We start from the raw sequence: 14,839 nt of genomic DNA on the forward strand, positions 1-14,839 counted from the left end.
GAGTCTCAGGCAGAGCAGCGCCGCCCCAGAGCTGGGCGTGCCCAGGGCCCCGCGAGGAGTCTCAGGCAGAGCAGCGCCGCCCCAGAGCTGGGCGTGCCCCGTGCCCAGGGCCCCGCGAGGAGTCTCAGGCAGAGCAGCGCCGCCCCAGAGCTGGGCGTGCCCAGGGCCCCGCGAGGAGTCTCAGGCAGAGCAGCGCCGCCCCAGAGCTGGGCGTGCCCGGGGCCCCGCGAGGAGTCTCAGGCAGAGCAGCGCCGCCCCAGAGCTGGGCGTGCCCAGGGCCCCGCGAGGAGTCTCAGGCAGAGCAGCGCCGCCCCAGAGCTGGGCGTGCCCAGGGCCCCGCGAGGAGTCTCAGGCAGAGCAGCACCGCCCCAGAGCTGGGCGTGCCCCGTGCCCAGGGCCCCGCGAGGAGTCTCAGGCAGGCTGGTGCTGCCGGCGCCGCTCTCAGCCCGTGCGGTTGAAGAACATAAGAACATGTTGCATGGGACTCGGTGACTTGCAGCACTGCACGGACAAGGCCCTGAAGTGCTGCCTTTAAACACCGCAGGGATTCTGCTGGGAACCTGCAGACCAGCAGGGACCCAGGTCGCTTGCTCATGGGACGCACTCCAGTTCGGGAGGTACCGTCCCACAGGAGAACAATGGGATTCCCCCCCGTGGGCAAGATTCTAAAAGGACCCTGGGGATTCCTCCATTGGCCTGGCCTCCTGCTCTCGCGACAGAGGGCCCGGAGGCGCAGTGGGAGCTTCTGTGTTTGCCACACGAGTGTAGCATCAGGCAAACTGCCTGTATCGGTGTCTGGTGGGAAGGGCGAGAACGGAGCCCTCGGGCTGGCACTGGGCCCCAGGCTTGAGAGGAAAGGTGTTAAACCGGTGAGGGGACAGCCGTGTCCAAATGCGGACATTGCGTGTACGTTAACGAGAAAGGCACAGTCAGGAGAGGAGCAGGAAGGCCACCCCCGGAGAGTCTAGGGAGGGACTAGGACAGTCGAAAAGGCAATGGGACAAGTGCAAAGCCTCATGCAAGTGTGAGAAGGGGGCACACTGAGGCAGGGCAGGAGGGAGATAGGCAGTGATCAGTCAAGACAAGATACCAGCATGAAGAGCCAATGGATAAGGGTTGGGAACACAGGCACTCCTCAGGACAGCAGGGGTGCAAAGCCCACCGGTCCCAATGCAAGGAAGCAGCAGCCGCTTTGCCACAGACTTTGGGCTGTCTGCCACTCGCACTGCGATCTCAGCCTCGTACTTCACTGGCTTGGCTGACTAGTGGAGGTGAGAACAGACCGGTACTAACAACCATCAACCGGCAAGACGCGTGTGTGATTCTCAATAAACGAGGCATGTTACCGTGTCCCCTGGAAAAGATCCGTGTGCTGCTTAGAACCACGCCGCGGATGGAGAGCGCAGGCACGGTACTGCCAGTATTTACCAGCCTGGCGGTGCCAGGGGGAAAGGATGCCGTTAGCGTTAGCAGGAAATGGACGGGCTCAAGACCAGAGAGCGGGCCTGTACGCAGGCAGGCCCAAGCCAATGAAGTCAGCTGTTCATTCCTCACTCTAGAGGTGTGAAAGGAAGTTGGCCTTTGGCAACAGAGAGCTGTTGTGAAAAGCCTTCTAGGAGGGGAAGACAATGAATGGCCTGGTGGAGTGGAAGGGTCTGAGGACCCACCCTGCCATAGCGCATGCTGCAGACTTTGAACCTGGCAGTTTATCACATCTCTGCTGAGAGCCTGCGTCCAGAACTCCACTGCTGTGTGCAGCGCTTTCCTGACCCGCCCTACGCACCAAGTCTTCTCTCTCTCAATAAACAGTTACATGGTAGATGCTCAAGTACGGGCCCAGCAGGCTCTTTGGGTGAGATCTGAGGTATAAATTGATCTGGAACTGTGGTTGGCCCTTTGGGACTGGGAGAACCTGTTTGGCATTGGTGAGATGGGTTAGAACCTCTCGCCTGTGTGGGGTGGGGCTGGGGGGCACAGGGAGCACTGGGGTGTCGAGGGGAGGTGGGGGATGGGTTATCACCTCTCCCCTGTGTGAGGGGGGCTGGGGGGCACAGGCGTGTGTGAGGGGAGGGGGGGATGGGTTATCACCTCTCCCCTGTGTAAGGAGGGGCTGGGGGGCACTGGGTGTGTGAGGGGAGGTGGGGGATGGCTTATCACCTCTCCCCTGTGTAAGGAGGGGCTGGGGGGCACTGGGTGTGTGAGGGGAGGTGGGGGATGGCTTATCACCTCTCCCCTGTGTAAGGGGGGCTGGGGGGGCACAGGGGTATCTGAGGGGAGGTGGGGGCTGGGTTATCACCTCTCCCCTGTGTAAGGGGGGCTGGGGGGGCACAGGGGTATCTGAGGGGAGGTGGGGGATGGGTTATCACCTCTCCCCTGTGTAACAGGGGGCGCAGGGAGCACTGGGGTGTCTGAGGGGAGGTGGGGGATGGGTTATCACCTCTCCCCTGTGTAACAGGGGGCGCAGGGAGCACTGGGGTGTCCGAAGGTAGGTGGGGGATGGGTTATCACCTCTCCTCTGTGTAATGGTGGCTGGGTGGGCACAGGGAGCACTGGGGTGTCCGAAGGTAGGTGGGGGATGGGTTATCACCTCTCCTCTGTGTAATGGTGGCTGGGTGGGCACAGGGAGCATTGGGGTATCTGAGGGGAGGGGGCTGGGTTATCACCTCTCCCCTGTGTGAGGGGGGGCTGGGTGCTGCGCAGGGAGCACTGGGGGGTCCTAGCTGGCGGGGGGTAGCTGACGCGCTCGGTGGGGCCGGCTGGAGCGGTACAGCAGGACCCCCCAGACTTGGGCTGCAGGTAGCTCTGGGGCTGAGCATTTCGCCCTGGTTTGAGCGCCCAGCGGTGCCCCAGACTTCCTAGTTTATTACAGTGACCCCCAGCCCCCGGTCGGTGCCTCTGGCCGTGTTGGTCTGTCACTGGGTGCCCCGCCCGCTTACGGCAGCTTCCCCCCACAGTCCAGGCTCAGGGCTGCTGAAACAGGATGGGCAGGGCCCCAGCAATGGGGCAGGAGCAAGTAGCCTTGGATGCTGCGTCTCCACTTGCACGCGAAGAAACCAGTGGCTCAGCCAAGCGCCCTTCTCAGGGCGAACCAGCCTGTGCCCGCCCTGCCCTACAGCCAGGGCCAGCGGGGGGGGGAGAGGCCAGAGGCTCCTGTCAGGGCGGGGGGGGCCCACTCGGCTCCAGGGCCGGCGGGGGGGAGGCCAGAGGCTCCTGTCAGGGCGGGGGGGGCCCACTCGGCTCCAGGGCCGGCGGGGGGGAGGCCAGAGGCTCCTGTCAGGGCGGGGGGGGCCCACTCGGCTCCAGGGCCGGCGGGGGGGAGGCCAGAGGCTCCTGTCAGGGCGGGGGGGGCCCACTCGGCTCCAGGGCCGGCAGGGGGGAGGCCAGAGGCTCCTGTCAGGGCGGGGGGGCCCACTCGGCTCCAGGGCCGGCGGGGGGGAGGCCAGAGGCTCCTGTCAGGGCGGGGGGGGCCCACTCGGCTCCAGGGCCGGCGGGGGGGAGGCCAGAGGCTCCTGTCAGGGTGGGGGGGGGGGGGGCCCACTCGGCTCCAGGGCCGGCAGGGGGGGGGGGAGGCCAGAGGCTCCTGTCAGGGCGGGGGGGGCCCACTCGGCTCCAGGGCCGGCGGGGGGGAGGCCAGAGGCTCCTGTCGGGGCGGGGGGGGCCACTCGGCTCCAGGGCCGGCGGGGGGGAGGCCAGAGGCTCCTGTCGGGGCGGGGGGGGGGGCCACTCGGCTCCAGGGCCGGCGGGGGGGAGGCCAGAGGCTCCTGTCGGGGCGGGGGGGGCCACTCGGCTCCAGGGCCGGCGGGGGGGAGGCCAGAGGCTCCTGTCAGGGCGGGGGGGGGGGGGGCCACTCGGCTCCAGGGCCGGCAGGGGGGAGGCCAGAGGCTCCTGTCAGGGCGGGGGGGGCCCACTCGGCTCCAGGGCCGGCGGGGGGGAGGCCAGAGGCTCCTGTCGGGGCGGGGGGGGGGGGGGCCACTCGGCTCCAGGGCCGGCAGGGGGGAGGCCAGAGGCTCCTGTCAGGGCGGGGGGGGCCCACTCGGCTCCAGGGCCGGCAGGGGGGAGGCCAGAGGCTCCTGTCGGGGCGGGGGGGGGGGGGCCCACTCGGCTCCAGGGCCGGCAGGGGGGAGGCCAGAGGCTCCTGTCGGGGCGGGGGGGGGGGGCCACTCGGCTCCAGGGCCGGCGGGGGGGAGGCCAGAGGCTCCTGTCGGGGCGGGGGGGCACTCGGCTCCAGGGCCGGCGGGGGGGAGGCCAGAGGCTCCTGTCGGGGCGGGGGGGCACTCGGCTCCAGGGCCGGCGGGGGGGAGGCCAGAGGCTCCTGTCGGGGCGGGGGGGCACTCGGCTCCAGGGCCGGCGGGGGGGAGGCCAGAGGCTCCTGTCGGGGCGGGGGGGCACTCGGCTCCAGGGCCGGCGGGGGGGAGGCCAGAGGCTCCTGTCGGGGGGGGGACGGGCACACTCACAGGGCCAGGCCCTGCCAGCCCAGGGTCCTGGGGAGCAGGCAGCAGGGCCCGCAGGGCAGCGGCTGCGAGACAGATGCGGAGGCTGCCTGCTCTACAAGGCTGCTCTTTATTCACCCTTTCTGGTGGCTCTGGGAGAGGCCGGCCCAGGGAATCAGGCTGACTTCCCTGCCCCCCGGGGGAGGGCGGGCCTGGCCCGCGGCTCTCCGGAGGCCTGGCGCTGCGCATTCCCAGGTGGGGGCAGGCTGAGCTCACTGCAGGCAGGAGGCGGCCCAGGGCCCCCGCCCCGCACGGACACAGGCCCAGCACTGCGTGGGCTGCCACCAGGTGTGCAGGGGGCTTTCAGCATTTGCCGGCAGAGCTGCTGGAACACGGAGCCCCAGTGAGCGGCACAGCAGGCCCCTTCCCTCCCTGCTCCCAGTCACGCGGCCCCCGCCCTGCTTCATTTCCTCTTCTTCTCCTGTGTGCTCATGAACCAGGAGTCCAGAAGCTTCTTGCTGTAGTAGAGCTGCCAGCCATGCACCTGCACCGCCACCACCACCAGCAGGTACAGGACGGAGACGGCGGAGAAGCCGAAGATGAAGCGGTAGGCCTTGCCGTGCCGGTACAGCTGCTGCGCCATGGGGAACATCTCCATGCTGCCGTAGATGAGGGGGGCCACTGAGAACAGGCCCGTGCTGATCATGGACAGCACCAGGTAGCTGATGTTGTTGCGGGGAAAGGAGAGCAGGCCGAAGAGCGAGGGGATGATGCTGAGGAGGTAGGGGTACTCCCACTGGTAGGGCATGGCCACCTGGTCATGGGGCAGCAGCTTCAGGTGGCTCACACAGATCTGGGCCACGAGCAGCAGCCAGAGGGCCAACTGCATATAGATCAGCTTCTTTATCTCACACTTCAGGGCCACGCTGCAGAGAGAGAAAGCAAGGCCCAGGCTAGCACTTCCGGAAGAACAGGATGGCCGAACCCAGGGCCCGTCCAGCCCAGCGTCCTGTCTGCAGACAGGGGCTGATGCCAGGTGTCCCCAGGGGACTGAACACAACAGGGAATCCTCACATGACCCTACCCCGTCGCCCATTCCTAGCTTCTGACAAACAGAGGCCAGGGACACCATTCCAGCCCAGCCCGGCTAAGAGCCATTGACGGACCTAACTTCTACACATTTATCTAGTTCTTTTTTGAACCTGTTAAAGTCCTGGCCTTTACAACATCCTCTGGCAAGGAGTTCCACAGGTTGACAGTGCGCTGTGTGAAGAAATACTGCCTTTTGCTTGTTTTAAAGCTGCCAACTATGAATTTCATTGTGTGACCCCTAGTTCTTGCATTATGAGAACAAGTACATAACTTTTCCTTATTCACTGTCTCCACACCTGACCTGATTTTATTGGCCTCTCTCTTAGGCTGTGTCTACACTGGGAAGCTTTGACAACACAAGTGCTGGCAAAAGGGAAAACCAGTCCAACTGTTTTCTCTGTCTCCCATGCATGGCATGTCAACAGGAGTGCTAGCAAAGCCGTGTGGGTTAGCATTCCGCTGTGCGGGGTTGTAGGACGGCAGAGCTGATCCCTGCACTTCTCGGGATCTTTCAGAGTTCTCCCCCGCGTTCTCAGCTGCTGGGAGCAGCATCATGAGTAGCTTTGGGAGCTCCATGAGCTGAGACGTGTCCAAGCAGCACAGTCGTCTCTCCAGCCCTCCCCCTGCAGCAGCAGCCAGCCTGCCGCTGGGTTCCTAGCAGGCAGAACAGGAGCATCCCAATGATTTGCTCTTTCTTTGTTCCCCAAGCAGAGCAGCTCCCTCAGCTGCCAGACACTTCCCAGAGCTCTGGAAGGGGAGGGGCACAGGCCCGCAGAGCAGCAGAGATCACAACACACAGAGCACAGCCAGCAGGGCAGGCGTTGTGGAACCTGGCAGAAGCCAGTTCTCTGGACAAAACAAACAGCAGAGTCCACCTGGCTCTTTATCAACAGTAAGGGGAGGGGAAAAGATAAAAGTGACTCAGAGCGATGGAAGTTTCTTGTTGCCAAAACTGGGTGTTTTTTCTGACAAAAATTGCATTGTAGTGTAAATACTCTCTCTGTTCTGTCAACAAAAGGCAGTTTCTGGCAAAAAAAAATGTGCCAGTGTAGACAAGGCCTCCGCCTCCTCTTTTCTATGCTGAAAAGTCCCAGTTTTATTACTCTCTCCTCCTCTGGCAGCTGTTCCAAACCCCTCATCATTTCTGTTGCCCTTTTCTGAAGATTTTCCAATACCAAGGTATCTTTTTGAGATGAGGGGAAATTGCAGAACTATTAACTGTGGTTTATAACCTATGCTTCCGTACCTAATGACTGGAAGGCAGCTAATGTGACACCAATATTTTAAAAGGGCTCTAGAGGTGATCCTGGCAATTACAGACCGGTAAGTCTACTCTAACGTCAGTACTGGGCAAGTTAGTTGAAACTATAGTAAAGAATAAAATTGTCAGACACGTGGATGAACAGTTTGTTGGGGGAAAGTCAACGTGGTTTCTGTAAAGGGAAATCCTGCCTTACTAATCTGCTAGAGCTCTTTGAGCAAGTCAACAAACATGTGAACAAGGGGGAATCCAGTGGATGTGGTATACTTAGATTTCCAGAAAGCCTTTGACAAGGTCCCTCCCCAAAGGCTCTTAAGTTAACTAAGTTGTCAGGGATAAGAGGGAAGGTCCTTTCAGGGACTGATAACTGATTAAAAGACAAGAAACAAAGGGTAGGAATAAATGGCCAGTTTTCAGAGTGGAGAGAGGTAACTAGTGGGGTCCCCCATGGGTTGTCCTGGGATCAATCCTATTCAACCTATTTATAAATGATCTGGAGAAAAGGGTAAACAGGGAGGTGGCAACATTTGCAGTTGATACTAAACTGCTCGAGATAGTTAAGACCAAAGCAGATGGTGAAGAGCTTCAAAAAGATCTCACCAAACTAAGTGATTGGGAAACAGTAATTGTCAACTGTAATTTAATGTTGATAAATGCAAAGAAATGCACATTGGAAAACATAATCCCAACTATCCATACAATACGATGAGAACAACGCGGGGCCTGTTGCAGTCTGGCTCTCATGATGAAATAGAGGAGCCTTTAGCCCCCCGCTGCGATCTGTTTGCAAAGCATTTTGCTAATAAGATCGCCCGCAGCCGGCTGGATTTGGACTCTGGTTGCTGTGTAAGTGGGGCACAGAATGTGTAGAGCGTACCACCCAGTCTTTTTTCTCTGGATCAATTTCAGCGACTGCAGACTGAGGATGTGGACATGGTGCTTGGCAGAGTGCGACCGACCACGTGCTCTCTTGACCCCTGCCCTTCATGACTTATTAAATCTAGCCAGGAAGGGATGACTGGCTGGGTCCAGGGGATTATTAATGCGTCTTTTAGATCTGGTATGGTTCCTGCTGCCTTGAAAGAGGCAGTGATAAAACCGTTACTCAAGAAGACCTCCCTGGACCCACATGACTTATCACCCAATTGCTAATATTCCCTTCTTGGGGAAGGTACTCGAGAGGGCGGTGGCACTGCAACTCCAAGCTTTCTTGGAAGAAACAGACTACTTAGCTCCATTTCAGTCTGGCTTTAGCCCTGGTTTTGGAACTGAAACAGCCTTGGTCGCCCTGGTAGACGATTTACGCCGGGAGATACAGGGGAGTGCATCCCTGTTGATTCGCCTAGACCTCTCAGCGGCTTTTGATACCATTGACCATGATATCCTCCTGGGACGCCTGGCGGAGTTGGGTATTGCAGGCACTGTTTTGCAATGGTTCCGGTCCTACCTGTCAGGACGCTTTCAGAAGGTGGAGCTAGGGGGCTGCTATTCGACCTCGTGGCGATTGTGCTGTGTGGTCCCGCAAGGTTCCATCTTGTCCCCTATGCTGTTTAATATCTACATGAAGCCGCTGGGCGAGGTCATAAGCAGTTTTGGAGGACGGTGCCATCAATATGCAGATGACACCCAACTATTTCCCTGTGACATTAGAACCAGGTGGCAGTGACTGATCTAAATCGGTGTCTGGAGGCAGTGATGGTTTGGATGAAGTCAAAGAAGCTGAAGTTGAACCCAGATAAGACTGAGGTCCTGTGGATCAGGAGGCCAACTGTGCGTGAATGTGGCGTGGCACCTGTTCTAGACGGGGTTACTCTCCCCTGAAAGAACAGGTGCGCAGCTTGGGAGTCCTGCTGGACCCTTTTTTAACATTTGAAAATCAGATTTCATTGGTGGCCAGGAGGGCCTTTGGGCAACATTGTTTGATCCACCAGCTGCGACCCTTCCTGAACAAACATGACTTGGCCACAGTGATCCATGCGCTTGGTACATCCCGACTGGATTGCTGTCATGCACTTTGTGAGGCTGCCTCTAAAGAGCCTTCGGAAACTTCAACTGGTCCAGAATGTGGCTGCTCGAGTTTTAACCAACACTAGTTATACAGAGCACATTATGCCAGGGCTTCAGCAGCTGCACTGGCTTCTGGTACGTTTCCAGGCACAATTTAAGGTTTTAGTTCTGACCTATAAAGCCTTCCAGGAGTTGGGTCCGGGGTATCTGAAGGACCCTCTTCTCCCATATGAACCTACCCAGGGATCGAGGTCAGCTGGGGAGGCTTTGCTTTGTCTTCCCCTACTTGTGGAGATAAGATTAACATCTACGCGGAACAGGGCCTTCTCAGCTTTTGCTTCCAGGCTGTGGAATTCTCTTCCTCGGGATATTCACCTGGCGCCAACGCTAGCATTGTTTCAGCGTCAGGCTAAAGTCACCCTTTTTACTTGCGCTTTTATTAATGTTGGAGTCTGTATGTGCATGTTCCTCCTCTCTATGTGTTTTTAGCTGGTTATGTCCCTCTGGGGTTTCATATTTTAAATTTTGATATATATTTGTATTTGTTTGTTTTTGTAAGCCGCCTTGAATATTTTAAATAGAAAGGTGGGGTAAAAATATTTAAATAATAACTAATTTGGCTATAATTACTCAAGAGAGATCTTGGAGTCACTGTGGATAGTTCTCTGAAAACATCCACTCTGTGCAGCGGCCGTCAAAAAACCAAATTGAATGTTAGGAATCATTAAAAAAGGGAGAGAGAATAAGAGAAAAAAAAATCTTATTGCCTCTCTATAAAACCATGGGACGCCCACATCTTGAATACTGCGGACAGATGTGGGCGCCTCATCTCAGAAAAGATCTCTTGGCATTGGAAAAGGTTCAGAAAAGGGCAACAAAAATGATTAGGAGTTTGGAAGGGGTCCCATCTGAAGAGAGGTTAAAAAGATTTGGACTTTTCAGCTCGGAAAAGAGGAGACTGATGGCGGATCTGACAGAGGCCTGTACAATCGTGAGTGGTGTGGGGAAAGTGAATAAGGAAAAGTTCTTTACACATTCCCATAATCAGGGCTCAACAAACCACTGATGGGCGAGTCGCTCCGTGCACCCCATTCACCGGCACTGCGCGCATGCACGGTGCGGGGCTCTCGCCGTGGTTTGTCAAACCCTGCCCATAATATAAGAACTAGGGGTCACTAAATGAAACGAATGGGCAACAGGTTTAAAACAAACCAAAGGGAGTTTTTCTTCACTCAGTGCACAGTTAACCTGTGGAACTCCTCGCCAGGGGATGTGGTGAAGGCTAGAACTTTAACAGGGTTCAAAAAAGGGTTAGCTAGATTCCTTGAGTTTAGGTCCATTGATGGCTGTTAGCCAGGCTGGGTAGGAATGGTGTCCCTGGCCGCTGTTTGTCTGGAGGTGATCACATGAGGATTCCCTGTTCTGTTTCCTCCCTCTGGGGCACCCGGCATTGGCCACTGTGGGCAGACAGGACACTGGGCTGGATGGACCTTTGGTCTGACCGCTCTTATGAGGCAACCACGTCTGCACATAGCATGTGAGATGCGGTCGTCCCACGGATATATACAGAGGCTCTTCCTGGGTTCCTCTAGGTTTGCCTAGGGGCAGGGGGCTCTAAGACAGGAGAAGGCAGCTGCTAGGACAGAGCCTGAAGCCAGTCTGAATCTCAGCAGGGCCCCAGGACCCCAACAGAGTGACGCTGCAAACTTGTTAGACAGAATCGGTCTCACTGGAGCACAGCTGGGGTCCCCAGCAGCGAGTGATCCTGGAGCAACGCTAACCTGAAGGGCTATGGAGGAGGAGGAGCCAGGAAAGAGGAACCTGCCCCTCAGTAGGTCCCAGGGGGAAGCCTGCCTGAGCCTCTTTCCTGCAGAGGTGACCTCCTCACCTGAGTGGGCCGGGACAAGCCCAACAGAGAATGAAACTGCAGGTCAGCCTGGGCTTTCACTGGCCCGACACAGCCACGAACAGCTGTATGGGGAGGGCGTGCCCTGGCAGGCACCTGGAATGCTCACTCCGGTGGCAGCTGTCGTGCACAAGACCTCTGGCTTTTCCACGGGCCGGGCAGGTTGGCGGCTCCTTGCAGCATGACAGACCTGCCCTAGAAACACCGCCCCACATCTCCTCGCCTGGCTCCTCAGGCAGTCCAGGCTGCCATCCCGCACACAGTGCTCTGGGGATAGACACCTATGTCAGGGCCCAGGGAACCCAGCCATTCACAGACACAAGCCTGACCCACCGGGAGGTTCCACAGCCCCCCAGCTCCCTGGGCAGAGACCCAGAACTGAGCCCGAGAGCTCTTGGGGCTCAAGCCGGCCTGCACTTGGACCTACCTCATCTGGTAATGGGAGGCCACCCGCTCACGGTGCTGGTAGTCACTGCCATCAGTGCCCTCAGGCCGCGGGCCCGCCCGGGAAGCCATGACACGAGGCACCACAAGCCTGCCAGAGAGAAGGGGCAGGTGAGCCGGGGACACGCTGCCATCTCAGTGCACATGCCAGTGCCCACCGGAGCTCGGATCTCCTCGTGGGAAGGGCATAAACCCCGGGACACACGGGACTGATTACTAGGGCCCTGTGAAGACTGGTGGGCAGCCCCCATAACTGGCAATACCCAGCCAGCCCCCCAGCCAACCTTCCCCCGCTCCCCCGGAGCCCGCCCCCCTGCCAGACCCCCCTGCTCCCCTGGAGCCCGCCCCCCTGCCAGACCCCCCTGCTCCCCCGGAGCCCGCCCCCCTGCCAGCCCGCCCCCCCACCCCCCCCCCGCTCCCCTGGAGCCCGCCCCCCAGCCAGACCCCCCCCCGCTCCCCCGGAGCCCGCCCCCCAGCCAGACCCCCCCCCCGCTCCCCCGGAGCCCGCCCCCCAGCCAGACCCCCCCGCTCCCCCGGAGCCCGCCCCCCTGCCAGACCCCCCCGCTCCCCCGGAGCCCGCCCCCCTGCCAGACCCCCCCGCTCCCCCGGAGCCCGCCCCCCCAGCCAGAGCCCCCCCCCGCTCCCCCGGAGCCCGCCCCCCAGCCAGACCCCCCCGCTCCCCCGGAGCCCGCCCCCCCAGCCAACCCTCCCCCGGAGCCCGGAGCCCGCCCCCCAGCCAGACCCCCCCGCTCCCCCGGAGCCCGCCCCCCCAGCCAGACCCCCCCCCGCTCCCCCGCCCCCCCCCCAGCCAACCCTCCCCCGCTCCCCGGAGCCCGCCCCCCTGCCAGACCCCCCCGCTCCCCCGGAGCCCGCCCCCCAGCCAGACCCCCCCCCGCTCCCCCGGAGCCCGCCCCCCTGCCAGGCCCCCCCCCGCTCCCCCGGAGCCCGCCCCCCCGCCAGACCCCCCCCCCCGCTCCCCCGGAGCCCGCCCCCCAGCCAGACCCCCCCCCGCTCCCCCGGAGCCCGCCCCCCCAGCCAGACCCCCCCCCCCCGCTCCCCCGGAGCCCGCCCCCCCAGCCAGACCCCCCCCCGCTCCCCCGGAGCCCGCCCCCCAGCCAGACCCCCCCCCCCCGCTCCCCCGGAGCCCGCCCCCCCGCCAGACCCCCCCCCGCTCCCCCGGAGCCCGCCCCCCCAGCCAGACCCCCCCGCTCCCCCCTCCACCTCGCGGCGCACTCTCTATGGCGCGCGGGGCGGCTTGTCTGGGCCGCGGGAGGCCCGGCTCTATGGCTCCGCCTCCTGCCCGGCCTGAGCGGCGGAGCCAAGGGGCGGGGCGGGGCTTGGAGGCGCTAAGCCCCGCCCCCTGGGCCCCCGCCCTTCCCCACAGCGTGGGCCCCAGCTGGGGCAGCCCCTCTGCAGCGCCCACGTGGTGACCCGCCCCGTGATCAGCCCGCAGGGGCTCGGGCCTGGAGCTGCCCCTGCACTAGTGTTCACTAGTGTTCACTAGTGGCCTCTCTCGGCTTGGTCCACGGCCGAGCCCCCGGTGCCTCAGAGATGGGGCACTCCAAAGCAGCAGTGCTGCACAGTTGATCCCTGCTCCGCTGTGCAGCCGCGGGGACTCTTGTACCCATGGAGCCCGGAGCCAGCAGGACTTCCCGCTGGCCTGGCCCGGCTGCTGGCGGAGTGCCCCACACCGCCTCTGAGATGTGCACGAGCCCCACACCTCCTCTGAGATGTGCACGAGCCCCACACCTCCTCTGAGATGTGCACGAGCCCCACACCTCCTCTGAGATGTACACGAGCCCCACACCTCCTCTGAGATGTACACGAGCCCCACACCTCCTCTGAGATGTGCACGAGCCCCACACCGCCTCTGAGATGTGCACGAGCCCCACACCTCCTCTGAGATGTACACAAGCCCCACACCTCCTCTGAGATGTGCACGAGCCCCACACCTCCTCTGAGATGTACACAAGCCCCACACCTCCTCTGAGATGTGCACGAGCCCTAGCGGGTACATTTCAAAGGAGGAATGCGGACGTACCTATTGACTAGTCCATCGACTACTCGACTAGCAAATTCACCGATATTTAACATCCTTACCCTGCACCCCGCAGCCTCAGTCCCGCTCGCACTGCAAAGCCCTCACCCCAGCGTCTGCACCCCCCAGCCAGAGCCCTCCTTCCTGCCAACCCTGAGTAACCCCACATTCCAAACTCCTCGACCCCAATGCCACCACAGGGCCGCGTGCAGAATGAATTTTGTTCTGTGCACCAATGTGACGGGGCAGGGGTGTCACATCAGTTCCGTATGGGCCCACATAAAATTCATTCTGCTCAGGGACATAAACATTAGCAGGAACACTGCTTGCCACCCCTCCTGGCTCCCTGTCCTCTGCAGGCTTGAGGAGCACACCTCTGCCCCATTAGCCAAGTCATCAATGAACATATGGAGGCGTCTGACCCCAGTGCAGCCCCACTAGGTCTGGCCTCCTGCCTCCACTGATAACAAGAGCGGGGCCTTCCCCGATGGGCAGAGAGCCCCTTAGCCCAGCTCTGTGGAGCCCCAGTGCACAAGTTGGGAAGCTCTGGTCAGAGCAGATCCGCCCACAGCAACGGGCTCCAGTGTCGCTCCTGCCCTCACAGGATCGCACTGATGCCTACAACACGCCCCGAAATGCGGCCACTGCATCCGAGCGCAGGCCATCGCCCCCTGCAGCCACTGCGAGGTGCCCGAGGGACCAGGAACAGCCCTCCAGGGAGCCCTCCCCGGCCACCCAGCAGACCCCTCGGGGCCCTGCCCTGGGGCCTGGACTGTGCTCAGGCCATTCCGTTCTGGCATTCTCCGCGGGGCAAGCCGTGGTCAGAGGACAGCGTGCGTTTGAGCGCACCGCCACCCCGGCCGCGCGGGGCTCCGCCCTGCGCCCAGCGCCACGGACAGCCCCCCGCCCCTCCCCACGCCCCCCCCGTCCCCACGGACAGCCCCCGCCCCTCCCCACGCCCCCCCCGTCCCCACGGACAGCCCCCCGCCCCTCCCCACGCCCCCCCCGTCCCCACGGACAGCCCCCCGCCCCTCCCCACGCCCCCCCCGTCCCCACGGACAGCCCCCCGCCCCTCCCCACGCCCCCCCCGTCCCCACGGACAGCCCCCCGCCCCTCCCCACGCCCCCCCCGTCCCCACGGACAGCCCCCCGCCCCTCCCCACGCCCCCCCCGTCCCCACGGACAGCCCCCCGCCCCTCCCCCCACGCCCCCCCCGTCCCCACGGACAGCCCCCCGCCCCTCCCCACGGACAGCCCCCCGCCCCTCCCCACCCCCCCCCGTCCCCACGGACAGCCCCCGCCCCTCCCCACGCCCCCCCCGTCCCCACGGACAGCTCCCCCGCCCCCCCCCCCCCCCACGGACCCCCCCCCCCCTCCCCCCACCCCCCCCCCGTCCCGCCTCTGTCCCGCCAGCACCTCAGGGCCCCTGGAGCTGCCCGTCCCCGGGTGCGATCTGCGCCACGGGGATGGGCCGGAGCGGCCGGCCCCGCGGAAGAGTGAACCGGCTGGGACCGCTCGCCTGCGGCTTCACCGGCTGATTCCCAGCGAACGGGCCCCGCCCCCCGCCTCGGGCCCCGCCCCCTGACCGCCCCGGGCCCGCCGGGCGAGCGGGGGGGCGGGGGGGCCGCGAGCCCGGCCCGGCCCAGGGGTCACGTGTACCCCC

The 14,839-nt window shown here is 62.5% G+C and overlaps 1 protein-coding gene across 4 annotated transcripts; it reads right to left on the bottom strand.

The window, feature by feature from the left end:
* Positions 1 to 4,541: 4,541 nt before the first annotated feature.
* Positions 4,542 to 14,772, bottom strand: JAGN1 (jagunal vesicle mediated transporter 1). 4 transcript variants are annotated; one of them, XM_075916344.2, is made up of 4 exons: positions 14,593 to 14,772; positions 11,124 to 11,231; positions 10,793 to 10,963; positions 4,542 to 5,356 (listed from the first exon to the last, which is right to left on the bottom strand). In XM_075916344.2, exons 2-4 carry the CDS (start codon positions 11,210 to 11,212, stop codon positions 4,894 to 4,896), a joined length of 723 nt encoding a protein of 240 aa, XP_075772459.2. In that variant the 5' UTR covers positions 11,213 to 11,231; positions 14,593 to 14,772; the 3' UTR covers positions 4,542 to 4,893. The 4 variants fall into 4 exon arrangements, with proteins under 4 accessions (XP_075772459.2, XP_089637441.1, XP_075772462.2 ...); XM_089781315.1 differs by lacking the exon at positions 14,593 to 14,772 and adding an exon at positions 12,362 to 12,489; XM_075916347.2 differs by lacking the exon at positions 10,793 to 10,963 and having other exon boundaries at positions 14,593 to 14,749.
* Positions 14,773 to 14,839: the final 67 nt, after the last annotated feature.

This window comes from Pelodiscus sinensis, chromosome 11, assembly GCF_052426305.1.
Source record: "Pelodiscus sinensis isolate ZL-2025 chromosome 11, ASM5242630v1, whole genome shotgun sequence".
Taxonomy (NCBI): Eukaryota; Metazoa; Chordata; order Testudines; family Trionychidae; genus Pelodiscus; species Pelodiscus sinensis.

Coding starts and splice junctions, on each gene's coding strand:
- JAGN1 (XM_075916344.2), bottom strand. CDS start 11,212: ATGGCTTCCCGGGCGGGCCCGCGGCCTGAGGGCACTGATGGCAGTGAC. Junction 10,964..11,123: donor GCCTCCCATTACCAGATGAG/GTAGGTCCAAGT, acceptor GTCTATCCCCAG/AGCACTGTGTGCGGGATGGC. Junction 5,357..10,792: donor CACCGGAGTGAGCATTCCAG/GTGCCTGCCAGG, acceptor CTCTCTCTGCAG/CGTGGCCCTGAAGTGTGAGA.